General features: G+C 36.2%; 1 protein-coding gene across 1 annotated transcript; it reads left to right on the top strand.

Moving 5' to 3' along the window:
- Positions 1–7,300: 7,300 nt before the first annotated feature.
- LOC149187861 (allene oxide synthase 1, chloroplastic-like) lies at positions 7,301–8,988 on the top strand. Its single transcript, XM_089412890.1, has one exon. The coding sequence runs from the start codon at positions 7,491–7,493 to the stop codon at positions 8,895–8,897; it is 1,407 nt and encodes a 468-aa protein (XP_089269016.1). The 5' UTR covers positions 7,301–7,490; the 3' UTR covers positions 8,898–8,988.
- The last annotated feature ends 11,920 nt before the right edge of the window (positions 8,989–20,908 follow it).

Here is a 20,908-nt window from a genome sequence, read left to right as displayed (position 1 = left end):
TTACACTCTTTAAAATTTAAATAAAAAATTTCACTCAAAGTGCTCAAAGTGATCAGCTACCACAAAGAGGAGATTTGTTGACCTGTGTTTCAAGTTAAATTTCACTCTTTAAAAGTTAAATTTCACTCTTTAAAATTTCTTAGTGTTTAAAATTAACAATTTCTAATATATTTATTGGATTTAAATTCGACTCTTTAAAATTGAAAGTAAACATTTCACTCAAAGTGCTTTGTTTTCCTATATTTGATTCACTCTTTAGACTTGCAAATATGAATTTCACTCAAAGTGCTTAGCTACCATGAAGAGATTTGTTGGCTTGTGTTTCAGCTTAAATTGTCTAGTCTTGCTAATATATTTATTGGAGTTAAATTTGACTCTTTAAAATTGAAAGTAAACATTTCACTCAAAGTGCTTTGTTTTCCTATATTTGATTCACTCTTTAAAATACAAATAAGAATTTCACTGAAAGTGCTTAGCTACCACAAAGAGATTTGTTGGCCTGTGTTTCAAGTTAAATTTCACTCTTTAAAATTATTTCCAAGTTAAGTTTCACTCTTTAAAATTGTTTCCAAGTTAAGTTTCACCCTTGTTAAGTTTCACTCTTTAAAATTGTTTCCAAGTTCAATTTCACTCTTTAAAATTTAAAATAAACATTTCACTCTTTAAAATTGTTTCCAAGTTAACTTTCACTCTTTAAAATAGATTCCAAGTTAAAATTTCACTCCTTAAAATTGAATTAAATTTCACTCTTTAAAATTGAAAATAAACATTTCACTCTTTAAAATTGAAAATAAACATTTCACTCTTTAAAATTGAAAGTAAACATTTCAAATTAACATTTCACTCTTTAAAATTGAATTAAATTTCACTGTTTAAAATTGAAAATTTCAAGAGGCAATAGAACCCAAAATAGAATGGGGTTGTTGAGCAAAATAATCGGTCTATCATAGGAGCCACTAAGGCCATGAAGATGATGATGGACGACCACGCCCATGATAAGGAAGATGTTGATTAAGATGATGATGGATGACTGATGGGGATGAGATTCTCGGGTGAACCGAAATCCCATTCCCCCAATAAATCCATCTTGAGGCCTGTGGGTTATAGGCCCACGAAGCCTTTCAGAATGCATGGTGATGTTCTCTCCATTCTCTTCACATTTACTGTTCGCATCATCAAGCTTAGAAGCCAATTTCAAATACTCATCCTCCATTTTCCTTTTCCCTTCATTAAACCGAGTCATACTCATCCTCCATTTTCCTTTGCCCTTCATTAAACTGAGTCATACTAATCCTCCATTTTCCTTTGCCCTTCATTAAATCGAGTCATGAGCTACTTGTGGGTAGAATTCAACCCCCTAAGGGCGGACTCCTTCTGACAACGTGGCTTGGATTTCTTCATATTTTTAAGGGACTGAGACCCCATGGTCTTTCGCTATTACTTCTCTCTACTATAATGTGATGGCCTCCAGTGCCAGAGTAAGCATTTATTCTTGAAGTGCCAAGGTAATCTCGATTCGTTGAGAACAATTTTTTCTGTCTTGATTCAGTAGGGAAATGCACACTTATTGTTATATACGATGCATTGATCGAGATATAGATCGAATTCCAGATCCCATCGAAGCGCCTGAAGTGGCAGTTTAATATTCACCAAGTTCATTCGTTATTCGTTCTCTAGATGCACATAGTCCAGATATAGGTATTGGCCAACCCACTTAGTCTCATCAAGCCCAGAGTCGATCCAAGTTAGTCAAAGAACATGTACCTACAACCCGTGTGTAGAGCCTTTCAAACGCAAATCTACACACATTCAGTTACTTTGTGAGTGAATCATGCGGCTCCTCTGCCCATCAATATAGATTCTGCATCGACATAATCTGACCTTTCCTGTCAAACCAAATTTCCCAATTGCCACACGTATTTTCTCTTCTTCAATCCTTGTATACTCATTCATCATGTATTGGAGCATAGACATAGACAGGTCTAGTTTGTCTGCCAAATGCTGGTGAAACAATTCAAACAAAAAAGTAAAAACACAGACACAAATTCATAGAGAGGCATTTTATTTATTTACAAACTCAGATTACAATTTAAGGCATCTCAGCCATAATCAAGAATTCTCCAGCAACTACATTTTTCCCTCTCTCACACGCACAGGGTTTTCTCCTCCCTTTCTTGATTCACCAATGAATCCTTAAGTTCTTGTTATACATACATTCAGTTTTAATTGATTTTTTTAACTAAGATTTGTTCATTAACCAAATTTTGTTCAACTTTGGCCTGGTTGTCTATGTGGTTGTCCACGTGTCTTCTTTCTCTAACTTTTTTTCATTAAGGGTTCGGATGCCCCTGCATTAGACTCCCGAGGTACAAAATTTATGATCTCCTGGTCATATGCATTTCCTTAGCAATTCTACCCACTGTTTCAATTCATCAGTGGAACTGCCTTCATGGTCTTCTGTGAGCTATAACCAAACCTCTACAATAGCAAGTCCTCCTTGCTACCAGATGCCTTACCAAGCTTCTCTCCTGAGCTTAGTCTTTCGACATCTTTGTGGTTCTCTCCTCTCGAACCAATTGAGCACTCCTGCTCTACGTTTGTTGCAATCTTCTCACCTTCACAAAATTAAAAAAAAAGTTACACGCTTACAAATCTTCAGCAAAACTATACCTCTTCTTTCTTTGCATCCAAACACTCTGTTCCGCAGGAAATCTTTTCCTGCTCTGATACCACTTGATGGAGATGAGATTCTGGGGTGAAACAAAATCCCATTTCCCCAATAAATCTATCTTGAGGCCTATGGGTTATGGGCCCACGAAGACTTTCAGAATGCATGATGAAGTTCTCGCCATTCTCTTCACATTTATATAGTTCGCGTCATCAAGTTTAGAAGCCAATTTCCACTTCTCATCCTCCATCTTCCTTTTCCCTTTATTAAACCTAGTCTTGAGCTACTCCTGGGCAGAATACAACCCCCTAAGGGCGGACTCCTTTTGCGACAACGTGGCTTCGATTTCTTCATATTTTTAAGGGACTGAAGCCCCATGATCTTTCGCTACTGCTTCTCTCTGCTGTAATGTGATGGCCTCCAGTGCCAAAGTAAGCGTGTATTCTCGAAGTGCCAAGGTAATCTCCATTCGTTGAGATCAATTTTTCCCGTCTTGATTCAATAGGGAAATACACACTTACTGTTATATATGTTGCATCGATTGAGATGCAGATTGAATTCCAGATCCCATTGAAGTGCCTGAATCGGCAGTTTAATATTCACTAGGTTCATTCGTTATTCGTTCTCCTGATCCAGATAGTCCAGATATAGGTATTGGCCAACCCACTTAGTCTCATCAAGCCCAGAGTTGATCCAAGTTAGTCAAAGAACATGTACCTACAACTTGTGTGTAGAGCCTTTCAAACACGAATCTACACACTCATTCAGTGCCTTTGTGAGTGAATCAAGCAGCTCCTCTGCCCATCAATAAAGATTCTGCATTGCCATAATCTAACCTTTTCTGTCAAACCAAATTTCATAATTGCCACACGCATTTTCTCTTCTTCAATCCTTGTATATTCAATCATCATGTATTGGATCATAGACATAGACAAGTCTAGTTTGTCTACCAAACGTTGGTGAAACAATTCAAACAAAAAAGTAAAAACACATACACAAATTCACAAAGAGGCATTTTCTTTATTTACAAACTCAGATTAGAATTTAAGGCATCGAAGCCTTAATCAATAATTCTCCAACAACTACATTTTTCCCTCTCTCACACGCATAGGGTTTTCTCCTCCCTTTCTTGATTCACCAATGAATCCTTAAGTTCTTGTTATACATGCATTCAATTTTACTTGATTTTTTTAACTAAAATTTGTTCATCAACCAAATTCTATTCAAGGTTGTCTTGGTTGTCCATGTGGTTGTCCACATGTCTTCTTTCTCTAATTTTTTTTCATTAAGGGTTCGGATGCCCCTGCATCAATGACCATGATGAGGAAGGTGATGATAAAGACGATGGAGTGGAATGGCATACTGACACCTCTATTGAGGCTACTTAGAAGAGGATCAAGGAACAACTGACTCTTGCTACCATTAAAATGGTGATGTTAATTATACTTGAAAAATGTACAAATCAATGTATTGATATGAAGGTTGTAGGGAAGATTGTTTCAAAGAACACAATGTTTGAGCCTGAGAGAGCTTGCTAAGGAAGGTGATGATAAAGACGATGGAGTGGAATGGCATACTGACACCTCTATTGAGGCTACTTAGAAGAGGATCAAGGAACAACTGACTCTTGCTACCATTAAAATGGTGATGTTAATTATACTTGAAAAATGTACAAATCAATGTATTGATATGAAGGTTGTAGGGAAGATTGTTTCAAAGAACACAATGTTTGAGCCTGAGAGAGCTTGCTACTGAAAATGGTAAGTAATCAACATAACTTATCCTAGAGAGTGATTATGAGGAGTAGAGTAATGTTGATGAGAAAAACTTGTTGACAATTAAAGGGCTAAGCATTAACGCTAAGCTTCTTGTTTCTTTTAATGATTTTCTTCAAAGGAGAAAGTCTCATAATCAGTTGGTGGGGTACATACAATATTTGAGTGGTTCTCCTTAAGAAGTGATGATTGCATTGTTTAAGGACCTTAAAAATGTGTCAGCAAAGGATTTTCCAAGCAGGTTTCAAAGAGAAATATTTACTTGTCCAAAGCTCTTCATAATGACAGTTTCATGTTGTTGTTGTTAGAAATATTTACTTGTCCAAAGCTCTTCATAACGACGGTTCCTTGTTGTTGTTGTTAGAAATATTTACTTGTCTAAAGCTCTTCATAATGACGATTCCATGTTGTTGTTGTTAAATGCAATTGATGCTTTTTGTAAGCATGATGGTGCAAATGCAATCAAGGAAGTTGCTTTGGTTCTGAAAGTTTTATATGATCATGACATATTAGAAAATGCTATTTTCTAATGCTATGCTAACCACACTATGGGTTCCCAAGGAAATATCTCTTCAATGTGGAAAAATGTTAAGCCATTTGTGGGGTGGCTCAGAAGTATAGAGTCCGAATCTGAAGAGGATTAGTTAGTGAAGTAAATATGTTTGACCAATTTAAGTTGATATAGGAGGGTTCATCCCTTGGAAGTGCCTCTTCCGTGCATCTTCCTAGATTTTTTAGAGTGTCTACTTGCCGATCACTCTTATCATCAATATCTTTGAGACTTTCATGACATGGTTCCATGGAAGCATAATTCACCTCTCATTCCTTTATGATGGTTGCTTCTATGCGATCTTCTTTCTTCTACACTAGTCTTTCCTATGCTTCTGCCTTGCGGCGTTTCCTTTGCAACATGTGGACATGTGGACGTTTCCTTTGCAACATGTGGTGCAATTGCTAGTTATATATTTTTAAAAATTATATTAGGCATCTTGGAAAAACACCAATGTATTTATCCATTATACAAATCACTAGTTAATTCTACACTATATAGATATAGATATAGTAGCCCAGTTATATAACCTTTTTCTTAATTTATTTGTTCTAAAAATACGAGTATGTGAACAATGCTTTACCACTATGGACATGGCCTTTTAAATGACGAAAGGGTTATGCTCCATGGCACAATTAATTATTTGTTTGTTTGTAAATCTAAAAGTAAATTACTAAATGGAATCCAAATAAGCAATGTTTCATCTAAATTCATCATTTGACAATGGACATTAATTTTATGCCAAGTACATCTAAATTAAATTAACCATTTGACAATTGAAATTACACAATGCACATCTAAAATAAATTTATCATATGCCAATGATATTATGACAATGGTATTATGTCAAAACTCTGAAATAGTCATGTAATAATAAATTAAAAGTAAACATAAAAAAAGTGAAATATTAATAAATCACAGCTCCAATCCTATGGCTCCAAGTCACAAATGTAACTAGCAGCTCCAATCCCGCAACTCCAAGTCAAAATGAAAATTACTCCAAGTCACAAAATGAAAATTGCAACTCCAAACGTCATGGTAAATCTGAATCACAACAAATTGCATATGGAAAATGTCAAGCGCAATAGCAAGAAAATCTGGGGCGGCCAAGTAAAATGTCGAGTAACAGTGGAAGGAAAATGTAATATGACAAGAAAATCTGGGGCGGCCAAGTAAAATGTCGAGCAACAGTGGAAGGAAAATGTAATATGACAAGAAAATGTGGGGCGGCCAAGTAAAATGTCGAGCAACAGTGGAAGGAAAATGTAATATGACAAGGTAAAATCACACGGTTAATGAGAAACGAATGAGAAAGGTAAATAATTATGTTTTAAAGTTTTAATTTAATTTTTATTTTTTAAAATATATTAAAAAAGTGAATGATTAGGTTTTAAAGTTTTAATTTAATTTTTAGTTTTTATTTATTTTTTTAAAATATATTAAAATTTGTAATTTCTTTTATGTTGCTAATTGTTATGAGGAAAAAAAATTAGAGGACTAACGGAGAGGCATTTCATCACGAGCAAAAAGTTCCCCAAATTTGCCATAAAAAAAACGTTTTCCCAAGAGTTTGGGGGAGCGAAAAAAGACCTCCCCAACCCTGGAGAATAACAATTTCTCCCTTTCCATTCAATATGTTATAAGTTATTCAATACCTATTGTATTTTACCGTAAATTATATAAAATAATTACCATAAATATTTGTTATAGAAAACAACATCTAATGAAAAATGCAAAAGTCATAGTCAAACATTTAAATATTAAAAACTTATTCTTTAATAAATCATGATTCATATTTGTGTGTAATCAAATTGCGTGACGCCGGTAAAGACAGAATTTATGTAGACATCTCAAATCAGCATATTGCGATCTAAAAAGACAAAATGAATCTAAGGTTTAGAAATGAATCTAGGGTTCTTGTCTTTTATAACGATGAAAGCGGAAAACGGGAATCCCGTGAAGTTTTTCTGTCCAACCATTTGATTGTCAACGCCCACTCGCGGCATGGCGTGATTTCTCCATGACTCTGTAATTTGATTGTCAACGACCATTCCCAACGTTTAAGGCAAAAAAATAGAGCATAATCTAGCATGCGTGATTTGTTAATGTCGCTCATCACAGTGGAGAAAGAAAGCCAGGGTTTAAATTAATGATATTAGATACCATTGACAAAATTCAAGCACTTCAATTTCCTCGACAAAATAATAAAAAAAAGGAAGGCGGTGGGTATGAAGATTCCCTCTCACAAATAATTAAAGCCTATATAAGGAACCCCTCAATATTGTATAGCTCCCCTTTGCCAGATTTTCTATCTTTTTTCTCAGGTCTAGGTATCAAGGATAAACTTGATTGCCTTCCCTTTGCCAGATTTTCTATCCTTTTTAACCTTGATTACGTTCCCTCTGCCAGATTTTCTATCCTTTTTAACCTTGATTAGCTTCCCTTTTCCAAATTTTCTATCTTATTTTAGCTAAATTCAAGGTATCAAGGACAGACAATGGTATCCGCAAGTGCGGACTCATCTGGGTCTTCTGTAAAACAGATCCCTGGAAGTTACGACTCGCCCACCGCAGAGGAAATCCTTCAGGGATTCGAATACTTTAGAGAGATCGATGATTTCTTCAAACGTCGTGTAGAGAAATATGAGAGCACGGTCTTCAAAGTGTATATGCCGCCGGATAATCAACTGATAGTACTTCTGGATGGCAAGAGCTTCCCCGCGCTCTTTGATCTGAAGAATATGGAGAAGAAAAATGTTGTTCTGGGCAATTACAAGATCAGCCCAGAGTACACGGGTGGGCACATGAATTATGGCAACTTAGACGCGTCAGATGAAAAGCATCACCGTTCTAAGAACTGGTGGTTGCAATTAGTCTCCAACGGTCGAGAGAGGTATTTTCCGGAGTTTGTTAGGGTTTTCGAAGAGCTCAGCGTTGCCATCGAAAATGATCTCGCAAAGAACGTGAAGCCGTGTTTCACCAACCACATCGAACAATTGATATTCAATTTTTTGTGCCGCTCTATCACGAGCGCAGATCCTATAGCTCCGGGGCCAGCTAGCCTCGGAATCAAAGGCCCTAAATTGACTAAAAAGTGGCTCGGTGCAATGGGTGGTCAGATTACGGGCTGCCGTGCTTTTCCTGAATTCTTACACGACATGACAATTCACTGTGTTCCTCGGCCGTTCTCCGTCGTCTCCAGGTATTACGACCAACTCTATAATTTCATGTGGACGAATGCGACTTCAGCGCTGGATTTGGCTGAAAAGCAATTCCGACTAAACAGAGAAGAGGCCTGCGTCAATCTGCTAATATCCATCTGTGGGAATTCTGTGCAATCGATGGCCATTGTGTTTAATTATATGTTCAAATATATTGACGACGCTGGCGGCCAACTGCAGAGAGATTTGGCTGAAGAGGTCCGCGGAACCGTTCAAGCACACGGGGGCATCAACGGCAGGGCTATGGCGAACATGGCTTTGGTCCGGTCCACTGTGTACGAAGTTCTGAGGTTGGAACCGCCTGCGGCTTGGCAGTACGCGAGAGCCAAAGAGGATTTCTTGGTCGAATCCCACGATGGGCGCTATGCGGTGAAGAAGGGTGAGATGCTGTGCGGGTACCAGCCGTTTGCCACAAGGGATCCCAAAATATTCGATAGGGCAGACGAGTTCGTTCCGAATCGGTTCATGGGCGAAGGAGGAGAGAAGATGCTGAAGCATCTCCTATGGTCCAACGGCCGGGAAACTGATGAACCATCGGCTGACAACAAGCAGTGTCCAGCAAAGGACCCCGTGGTAATGATGGCTCAGCTTTTTCTGGCGCACTTCTTCCTGCGCTACGATTCATTCACCTTAAAGCAGTCCCCCTGCCTCAAATTTACGGAGCTCATCAAGGCCACCGCCTGAGAACTCAGCAGGGCTGGCCTAAGTTGTCTAAGGGCTTATTCTACAACCACTAGGATGGTGATGTCCAAGTATGATTGTAATACAAGTGAAGTTGACATGTTTTTTTTTAAATAAAAATAAAATTTTCTACACTAAAGATGGGTTATAATAAAAAACAAAAATATATATGTTATATATGTTTAGTTAGTTTTTATATGATATAATATAATTTGATGTAAAATAATTAGAAGTAAAAAAAATATTCAAAGTAACATATTAATATTTTGTATTTTATATAATATTGAAGGACTAGTTATAATAAAAAAACAAAAATAAATATGTTATACATGTTTAGTTAGTTTTTATATGATTAATATATTTTTATGTAAAATAGTTAGAAGTAAAAAAATTACCCAAAATAACATATTGGATATTGTATGTTTTATATAACATTCGAAAATACAATTTAAATTATAAAAAATTTCACATTATATTTTACATTCTAAAAAATTTCCCTTAATAAATTTAATTCTTTTCAACTCATTAAATCCAAACTTAAATGAATATAAATTAGTTATTTACTAAAATCCCAATTAATGCATATAAACATTTCAAACTCGTATCCACTCTCTCCGGAAATATTTTAATAGTTAGAAGGGATATTGTCACGCCCCTACACCTGCGATAGTCTTTCAACCGCTTATAGCGAGGTGCGGCACCACCGAACACTTTCTTTTCCCCAATACTTATGTTCGTGGACTACGCCTTAATTCACCTTCTCCTACTTAGTTTGTGTTTCGCAACCAAGTATTATTATGTTTATCCTTTATACCAATGAACACCCATACTCATTCATTATCAACAACAATTATAAACAAGAAGACAATTGCACAGTATAAAGGGGAGGGGCAACTTCCTGCAATATGAGTTTGCCCGAATCAATATATTATATAATCACCACTTTTACAATGTACAAGCCAAATCTTGGGAAACCCCAAATTTACACTTAGTCAATTTTCACAACTTCGGCAAACTCGGTTGCCCAGCTCGTCGGCACCTCCGCACGGTCACCGCACGACTCTCCAACCCATCGTTCACCTCGTCGCACGTCTTCACTGGTTCGCTCTTTGTTTGGTTGCAAATGCCCAAACCGTGTATCCCTGCCCACACGCAGTCCGACTTTCCAACTCTTGACAAACACACAAATCATATGAACATCACGTAGTACCGCCTGCCCAACTCTACGACCTGCGGTTCCAACATTCGTTCACCTTCGTGCACACTTGCACGGTGGGCGGGCACTCACCCGGGTCGCCATGACACACACGCCAAGTCGTCGCACAATGCGGGCGCCACACACCCATGCACGCCCTTCTCTAACCACCGGGCATACCCTCGCCCACACCTTCGCCCAAAACCAAGTACAAATTTCCTTCACTGTGCGTTCACCCAAGACCGGCGCATGAGATGTGCGCCTCCCCTCTTGAACTGCGCACTAGAAAACTGCGCACCTCTTCCTTAGAGCGAAGATGTGTGTGATCGAATGATGCTCCAAATGAGTTGCACGCATTTGCAACTTATACCAAGTGCAGGGCGTAGTCAGCTGCCCAGCGGACTCGCACAATGCCCCTTTCTTCATCGCAAACACTCCACTATACACCGTCGACTTTGCCTTCCATCGTAGGTCGGCCTCTATAACATATCGCTCCATGCTTCATGCGTATACATATGCCAAGTCTCTCCATATTGTCGCATTATGTCGCATAATACTCCAAGAGAACTTCGCATGCACTCCAACCGCACTTTGCACATCGCTCGTTCGTCGTTTCACCACACACGCACCTTGCCTACCCGCGGTCGCACTTCGGGCGCATGCGCCAAGGACCGCAGGTCCTTACATCCTCCTCCACCTGAAGTCGTTGTCGTCCTCAACAACATATCATCCTGGTAGCCCTCCACCAAGATCATCAATATCGATGATGTCAACTCCTCCACATACTGTAAACACATCTGCATGATATGTAGAACCACTGTCTCCACCATGTCTCGCCTTAGCAACCATCTGTCACCAGGATCACCATACCAAGGTATGCACCTCATCGGTATGTCATAAATCAGAGATCATCTCAATCCATGATCATCAATCACCTTGTCACAATCTCCACATGCTGCTCTCCACCGTGGAAGGATGATCCTCCCATCTCAAACTACATGTTCTCTGCAACATCTCGTGTCGACCTCATCATGTGTCATCATGTGAACTGCTACCATGATACTCCAACAAAATGCTAACTCATCTCTATACACTACGCGTCCCCATGTCTGAACTAGTTGGGTAGCTAATCCAACTATCATGCTCAAACCATGAGAGTGAACATCCTCATGCCACCATCAGTTGTCTCTCATAACATCGTGTCACATCCTCAACTTGATCAAGAATCCATCTTCGTACAAGTGTAAGTCATGCTCACGTCCATGAAGTAACCCTCATCTCATCTGCAACATGCTATCCATGATGTTTGGTGTCAATGTGCTACATGAAATCAGCTACATCTATCCCAACATCATCCATATGTGTATCTCTTCAATGTGAAGAGATCATCTCATCAAACCGACTCTCGATATGTCACATCAAGGTCCATGAAGCATCCTCCATCATATCTGCAATTTTTCATCCCTCAAGTTGGCCATAGAAACAAGTATACACCTGTGTCATCTATCCATGTGTTGTCCACGACCATAGATCAATCAGCTCCCATGTCAAAAGGTAGTTGAGTCTCGACTCAGCTCATGCCCAAGTGTTTCCACCAAGGCATCAACATCATTGTAACTCCATCACTCCAAAGTGTCTCATATCGATCCTCCACATTAAGTCACTCTTTCAAGCCATTCCCATACATGTGCTTGAAAGTATGCACCCCATCCTGCATCAAAGTCTCTGACCTCAGCTCAGTTTGTTTGCACCAACAAACTGATTTTTCCCTTCCCTGCATATGGTCCATCTACCAAATGCTCAAGTGAAACACAAGTATCAATACTTACTTCATCATCGTCATCATCATGAGGCTCCTCCATGTGAGTATCCTCATCCGTCCATATCTGCAAACCGCACGATCCTGGTCCAACTTGATCAATCTCAAGTTCATCCTCCATCATTGTCATGTCTGCAACATTCTCGATCATCACGACTTCCTCTTCCTTGTCGGCACAATCTGCAACTTCATCCTGCTCCATCGTCCAACCAAGTTGAAGAAGTTCATCTTTAACATTTTTTTTCAAGACCTCAAGTTCCTTTCGAATCTGGGGGTTCTCTTCTTTCAACCTCTTCAACCTATATAAGGTAACCAAGAGCTTCCCTTCGCATTCTTCCAAACCTTCCATGCCTTGTCGTTCAGCTTGGCCCAAGCACTAAGCTTCACATCTGCTAAACCTGTTTCACCATTGACCAGCTTCACCAAGTTCCCTGCAACCATGAACCGGCCCTTATTCCACTTGTATGTGAAATTAGCTTCCTTCACCTGCAAGTACCTGGTTCCATTGTCACTTCGTCACGAGCAACCCTACTCTAATACCAACTCCAATCGAGCTTTGATACCAACTGTCACGCCCCTACACCTGTGGTAGTCTTTCAACTGCTTATAGCGAGGTGCGGCACCACCGAACACTTTCTTTTCAACAATACTTATGTTCGTGGACTACGCCTTAATTCACTTTCTCCTACCTAGTTTGTGTATTGCAACCAAGTATTATTATGTTTATCCTTTATACCAATGAACACCCATACTCATTCATTATCAACAACAATTATAAACAAGAATACAATTGCACAGTATAAAGGGGAGGGGCAACTCCCTGCAATATGAGTCTGCCCGAATCAATATATTATATAATCACCACTTTTACAATGTACAAGCTAAATCTTGGGAAACCCCAAATTTACACTTAGTCAATTTTCACAACTTCGGCAAACTCGGTTGTCCAGCTCGTCGGCACCTTCGCATGGTCGCCGCACAACTCTCCAACCCGTCATTCACCTCGTCGCACGTCTTCGGCAGTTCGCTCTTCGTTTGGTCGCAAATTCCCAAGCCGTTTATCCCTGCCCACATGCAGTCCCGCTTGACAACTCTTGACAAATGCCCAAATCATATGAAAATGACGTAGTACCGCCTGCCCAACTCTACGACCTCTGGTTCCAACCTTCGTTCACCTTCGTGCACACTTGCACAGTGGGCGGGTGCTCACCCGAGTCGCCAAGACACCCACACCAAGTCGTCACACAATGCGAGCGCCACACACCCATGCATGCCCTTCTCCAACCACCGGGTGCACCCTTTCCCACACCTTCGCCCAACACCAAGTACGACTTTCCTTCATCGTGTGTTCACCCAAGACCGGCACATGAGATGTGCGCCTCCCCTCTTGAACTGCGCACCTCTTCCTTAGAGTGAAGATGTGTGTGATTGAATGATGCTCCAAATGAGCTGCACGCATTTGCAACTTATACCAAGTGTAGGGCGTAGTCAGCTGCCCAGCCGACTCGCCCAACGCCCCTTTCTTCATTGCAAATGCTCCACTATACACCGTTGGCTTTGCCTTCCACCGTAGGTCGGCCTCCATAACATATCGCTCCATGCTTCCTGTGTATACATACGCCAAGTCTCTCCATATTGTCGCATTATGTCGCATAATACTCCAAGAGAACTTCACATACACTACAACCGCACTTTGCACATCGCTCGTTCGTCGTTTCACCGCGCGCACACCTTGCCTACCCACAGTCGCACTTTGGGCGGACGCGCCGAGGACCGCAGGTCCTTATAGATATGGAGGAAAATATTTAGTTTGCAAATACTTTAATAATGAGTGAGAAAGGATATGGCGCAAATTGTGTCTAGCACTAAACCAAAATAAAAAAGATGAATTAAGACCAGAGATATTGGCGAGAAAACTTTCATAGGGAATCAACTTCCGGGTCCCTTACCCTACTTTGTTATATCTATTTATCAGTTTGATTTTCAGAGGTCTTAAAATCAGACTGCGAGTGTTATTCCAAATATATTTATCATAAATTATTTTAGTTTTTTTTTTATGTTTAATATTATAATTATGTTACTTATGTGGTATCGTTTTTTTATTGGGAGTTTCCTTGGGTTTATTTGCTTGATATAATTTGATAATACATTTAATGTTTTATAATTTAAATGCTTTATAAGTTTTTTTATGGCAATTAATTTATTTATGTATTTAAAAGGATATTTTAAAGAACAAAATTTTATGATGTGAATAAAAATATTTTTTCTAAATTCAATTAAAAATTTTAAAATGATTTATACTAATTCGAGATCTACCATGTTTCAAGGGGAATCATTTTTGTCTTAAATTTAAAAGAGGATCATGACTTAACATTAATTTAACTTGATTCAATTATTAATTATAACCAATTTAGATTCATCTTAAATTTGGGTCTATCAAGCGCCTAGATGGATCTAATCTCTCAAGGTGCAAAACTCTTTTGCGAGTGCAAAATTGTAAGAAACGTTTCAAATTTCCAAAATTTTGAAGAAATATTTGTACCTCAGAGAAATTTGATCCCTCTCTAGCTTGATAGAATTAAGATGGATCTAGGCTGGTTTGATTAATAATTTTATTTTTTTAGTTTAATTTTTATTTTTATATAATTTCACTGAATCAAAATGTTCTAATTAATAATTTTATTTTTTTATTTTTATGTAATTTGATGGGGTCAAAATTCTTAGATAACATAACATAAGTGGGCATTACAACTCTTCCATACTGGATGGCCAAATTGTTATAAAACTAACCTAGATCCATGTAACTTCATATTATAAAACCAACCTAGATCCATCTAACTTCATATGTATCATTCCCACGGAGGGATGAAATCCTATAAGGTGAAAAGCTTCGCTTTGTAATCTAGAATTTTAGGAAAAATTTGCACCTCCAAGGATTTGATCCCTCTCGGTGCATGATAGATCCAGAGTTAAATGGATCAAGGTTGGTTCCACTTGGGGGCGAAAATGACACATTTTTAGATTATCATTATTATCTATAAATTTGAGATAACTTCATACTTTGAAATTTACATTATATTTTCTTTGTTTGACATGACTATCATTTTCTTCTTTAATGTTGTTTTTGTTGCTTGCCTTGAATGGTTTGTCCTCATTTAATTTTAGGTATCACAACTTTTGAAAATTGATTAATTTTTAATAGTGTCCCTCAAAGTATTACTAAATATACCTTCAAGAGTAGTTTTTGTTTCATTGCTAATGTTGGGAATTTTTTATATATATAGTTTTTTTTGCACAAGCCAAGGAATAATGTAATTTTGAATTTTTTAATGAGTGGTCATATTCACAAAATATTTACATTATTTGTTAGTTTTTCGATGTTTTCATATCTATTATATGAAAATGATACTTAAGATCTCAAACCATTCAATTATTTAACTCAAACTATTGTAGTAAACATCATACCTTGCCTCTTTTAGTCTCCAATATTAATAGGTTGAATTGTACTATAACACACAAAACAATGCACATTGTCAATCATTTTTTTATGCTTCACTGAAATCAATGCACATTGTTAATCCAATCATTTTAACATAATATACCATCATACATTGAGTTACATCAAATCAGAATCCATCATCTACACTGAAATCAATGAATGTAATGCAGCAATCAAATAACATTAGAAATCAACATCTACACTCAAATCAATGCATCTAGTGTACGAAATAAAATAATATTAAAAATCAACATCTACATTGAAATCCTTGCATTTAGTGCAAGCAATCAAATACAATTAGAAATCAACATCTACACTGAAACCAATGCATCTAGTGCAAGCAATCAAATAGGATTAGAAATCAACATCTACTCTAAAACCAATATATCTAGTGCAAGCAATCAAATAGGATTAGAAATCACCATATACACTTAAATCAATGCATCTAGTGCAAGAAATAAAATAGAATTAGAAATCACCATGTACACCAAAATCAATGCATCTAGTGCAAGCAATAAAATAGAATTAGAAATAAACATCTACAATAAAATCAATGTATTTAGTTCAAGCAAGCAAACAAAATTAGACAACATCTACATTTAAATCAATGCATGTATCAGAACCAATGAAATAGGATTACAAATCAACATCTACAACGAAATCAATCCATTTAGTTCAAACAATCAAATGTCATTAGAAATGAAAACCTATATTGAAATCAATGCATCTAGCGCAAATAATTAAATAGGATTATAAATGACCATCATGCATTTAGTGCTAGAAAACTTCTTACCCCTCTCCCCCCTCCATCTATATCTATATCTCCCTCCATCTCTCCTTATTTGTCTCTCTATATCAACTTGAAACATACACACTCTCTCTCCATCTCTTCCTTTTCACTCCCTCTCTCTCTCTCCCTCTCCCCCCTTCCAAATCCATCTCTTTGTCCTCCCTCTCTCCTCCTCTCTCTCCCTCCCTCTGTCTTCATCGCTCTCAAGTCCTCTCTATCCCTTTCTCTCCTACCTCCCTCTCTCCCCCCATCTCTCTCTCTCTCTCTCGGTCTCTCTATTTTCTCTCCAACCCTGTCACTATCTCCCTCCCTCTCTCCTTAACTCTATCCCCCGCTCTCCCACCTCCATATTTGTGTCTCCTTCTCTCTCTCTCATACCCTTCCATCCCTTTCTCACTCTTATCCTTTTCTCTCTCCTTATTCCTCCTCTTGCCTCTCCTTCAGTTTATCTCCTTCATTGAAAACAATCAAATAGGATTATAATCACCATCTACCATAAAATCAATGCATCTAGTGAAAGAATTATTCTTCCCTCCCTCCCTCCTCCTTCTATATCTATATCTCCCTCCATCTTTCCTTCTTTCTCCCTATATCTCGGCCCCCAAAGACACATGATTTCTCTCTTCATATTTATCTTCTTTCCCCCTCTATATCTCTCTCTTCTTCCCTCTCTTTAGCTTTCATCTATATATCTATCTTCCACTGTCTTTTGTGTCTCTATATCACCCCAAAACATACACTCAATATCCATATTTATATATCCCTCCCTCACTCTTCCTCTCCCTCTCTCTCTCTTCCCCTTATCTCCCTCTCTCCCCCTTCTACCTCTCTTCCCTCCCATCCTCCTCTCTCCCTCTCTCTCTCTCCCCACCTTTCTCTCTCTATGTCTTTCTTCCTACATCCCTCTTTCTCTCCCTTCCTCTCCCCTCTCTCTCACATCCTCATTGTCTTCTTTCCTCTCTCCCTTTGTCTCCCACCTCCCTTTGTCTCTCCCCCTCATCTCTCCATCTTTTCCTCTCTCTCCCTCTCTCTCCCTCTTTCTCTCTGCCCTCCAACGTTGTCATTGTCTCTCCTTCTCTCCCCCTCTTCTCTTTATCTCTCCTTTCTTAACTCTCTATCTCACCCGAAACATATACACTCTCTCTCCATCTCTCACTTATCACTCCCTCCCTCTCTCTCAACTTTTCTCTCTCTATGTGTTTCCTTTTCCCTCCCTCTCTTTCCTTCCAACTCCATTTCTCTATCCTTCCCTCTCTCATCTCTCTCTCAAGTCCTCTCTCATCCTTCCTCTCTCTCCCTTTCTCTCCCTTCATCTCACTTCCTGTATCTCTCCACCTCTCTATCACTCTATGTATTTGTTCTTCCCTCCCATATATATCTAACATTAATATTATAAATTTAATAAATTAGAATTAATACAAATAACTATTAAACACATAAGATATTTATATTATATTCGTTTTATTGTTTTGTGAGATCAAAAATTTACAATATAATTATCTTACATGTTTGATATTTATTTTATTATATATGTTGAATTTGAATAAAAAAATTTAAATAACCATACCAAATATTTAAATTAATTTTTTAATTTTTAGATTTTTTATGAATTTAAGAAAAAAAAAGTATTTCATCATAGTGGGTTGTAGAATGCGCCTCTAAGGGAAATAAAAAATATATATATTATAAAATATTTTGATTGTGAAATGAGAATGGATTTTGGGCATGTGGTATTGATGATTCATGGTATGGTATGGTTAATAATATCCTTGGTAAAGTGGGGTGAGTATCCACATTTAAAACTCTTGCTAATTGCAAGTATTATTTTGATTGTGAAATGAGATATGGTTTTTGGGCATATGGTATTGATGAACCATCATATTGACCCATGATATAATATGGTTAATAATATCTATGGTAAAGTGGTGGTGAATATCCATGGTTAAAATCTTATATTGTAAGTATTAAGTTTTTTGTTCTTATTAATGAAATTTAAATATGGTTACAACATTACTATTTTAATTTATATAGTGAAACATATCTTAGTTTATAGATACTAATTATATCTTATATATTGTCATGTGATAGAGGTGTAGATATATGTAAAAAGTAATTATAATATATATATTTTTAAATTTAATAAAAAATGTTATAAAATCAAATTCAAATAAAATATTTATAAAATATTTTGAATGTGAAATGGGAGACAGTTTTTTGGCATGTTGTATTGATGAGCCATGGTATTGGCACATGGTATTTTAAAGTACCCCATTTACAAGTTAATAATATCTATAGAAAAGTGGATGTGAATATCCACGGTTAAACATATTGTTATATTGTAAGCTTATGTGCTTATAATTAATTATATCTAAATGGTTAAATAATCATTATTCGTTGCTATGATAAAATGGATCTTAACATATTGTTTCTACTTATATTTTTTAGTGTAATATGTATCTTATGTTTTTGATTAATCTAAAACTTTATTTGTAATTCTATTAATAAAAATAAAATTGCAATGTAACAAGTTTGAATTTTATAATTTTGATTACTTTTAACTTTTTATGGACACTACAACATCTCCTTGGGCCTTATATTAATTTTAACCAACATGGAAATATTTACTAATTTACCTATTGTAAATTGGAAATATTAATATAAATTCAGCATATTAAGTGACATATAAAAATATGTACAAACCTTCTTATATTACATCTACACATTACCCCTATACTGGGCGCAATTAATTATAATTATAAATATAAATATAATTATAAATTTTATGTTTTTTATTTTATTTTATTAATTTTATTAAACTTACAACATCTCTACCATATTGGGATAAAATGTTTAGAGATATGTTTAATTATAAACCTCAGATATAAAGAATTCTTTTAATAAAAAGTTGATCAAGTGAGAGGAAATATTCTATAAAATATGATATTAAGGTATTATATTTTGCCCAATATTTATTACCACTCTCACCCTGAAAAAATGTAATATTATTATATTTTACCTACTATTTCTGGTGAGTTCCCAACCTAAATATTACATTTTACTCAATATTTTCCCCTCACCCCTACTAAGATTATAGTCGAGTTTTTTTACTTTTAAACATTAAATATAAAGAAAAATATAATAAAAAGTGGACGACCATGAGAAATATTGGGTAAAATGTAATATTATAGTATTATGCTTTACCAAATATTTCCCCAACCTAGTAAAAAGTGGATGAAGATAAGTAGAATTAACAAATAAAATGTAATAATTACATTTTACCTAACAATTGCCCCACCTCTTCCTTTGTAAAGTTACCATTCTAGATCTATTAAAGCTATATTTCTATAGCATATTATTACACATAAATTAAGAAAATATATTACAAATATTATATTAAAGTGATTATCAAAGAAGCCATTAGAATGAAGAAAGTTCTACACATATATATACATTATATATTTATTCATTCAACAATAGAAACAAACAATAAAAAAATACATAGGGCCACCCAATAGATCCATACAAATGCCCAATGCGAACATATACACCAAGCTAGATCCATCTTAACTCTCGAGGGATTAAATCTTTCTACATCATAATATATTCTCAAGAGATTTGATCCTTCTAGGTGCTTGGTAGATTTAGAGTTAAGATGGATCTAGGCTGGTTTAATTCCCCCCTTCAAATACAATATATTTCACATGAATACCATGGGAAATATCATGGGTTTTCATAAACTTGGAGCTAAAAAACCATTGGTAACATGGCCAAGTCAAGTTGTTTAACTATCCAACAAAAATTAATTAAAAAAATAATAATGTAGAACTTTTATTTTATTTTTCCATAGTCAAATTTTTTATGTAACCTAACATAACATGACATAACATAATATAACCTTACAACATAACTCGTTGGAGTTGAACATCGGGTTACTTTTATTTTATTTTATTTTGGGTGAGTATAAATGTTTAGATAACCTAACATGACATGACATAGCATAATATAATCTTACACCACCTCTTTCATACTACACTTGAATGTTTTACCTTTACAGGATACATGGATTCAATACCATCATTTTCTACAACTAATTATGTATCTAAATATAACATCAAACTAAAATGGAACTAAACTAGTTTAATCCCCCCTTAAATAGGTTATATTCCACATGAATACCGTGGGTTAATACCATGGGTCATTTTTTTTTTAATTTAATTCAGATAAGGTTAATTTCATTTTATTTTTACCAAGGTGAAATGTTTACATTACATTAAGTTACACATATATACCATATTTTATTTTTATTTTTATTTTTATCGAGTCAAGATGTTTGCATTAAGCTATTTTACATTGTTGGAAAGCACCTCTCAACCCAATAAAAAAAATATTACATTATATTTTAAACTATTATATTCAAAATTAATAACCATTTTACTTTAATTATTAGTTTAATTTATTTATTTTTATTTTTATTTTGATTTTTATGTAATTTGACGAGCTAAAATGTTAAATAAGATAGGATAAGACATTACAACATCAGTACCTATTTGGGCCTCTTGGTTCAATAACTAGAGAACATGTTTTAGCCATTAGCTCATAAACTCGAAATATAACCAAACATGTTTAGTCCAATTCCAACTAAAAACTCCAATATGAAATGTTTAAAAAAAACACTAGCAATTAAATTAAAATTGACTATTAAATTTTATAT

Source organism: Pinus tabuliformis, chromosome 3_1 (genome assembly GCF_031772625.1).
Source record: "Pinus tabuliformis cultivar Carrire ecotype Pingquan chromosome 3_1, CPIR1, whole genome shotgun sequence".
Taxonomy (NCBI): domain Eukaryota; kingdom Viridiplantae; phylum Streptophyta; class Pinopsida; order Pinales; family Pinaceae; genus Pinus; species Pinus tabuliformis.
This window is presented reverse-complemented; position numbering and strand designations above follow the sequence as displayed.

Excerpts from the sequence above, each read along its gene's own strand:
- LOC149187861 (XM_089412890.1), top strand. The coding sequence starts at position 7,491 with ATGGTATCCGCAAGTGCGGACTCATCTGGGTCTTCTGTAAAACAGATC.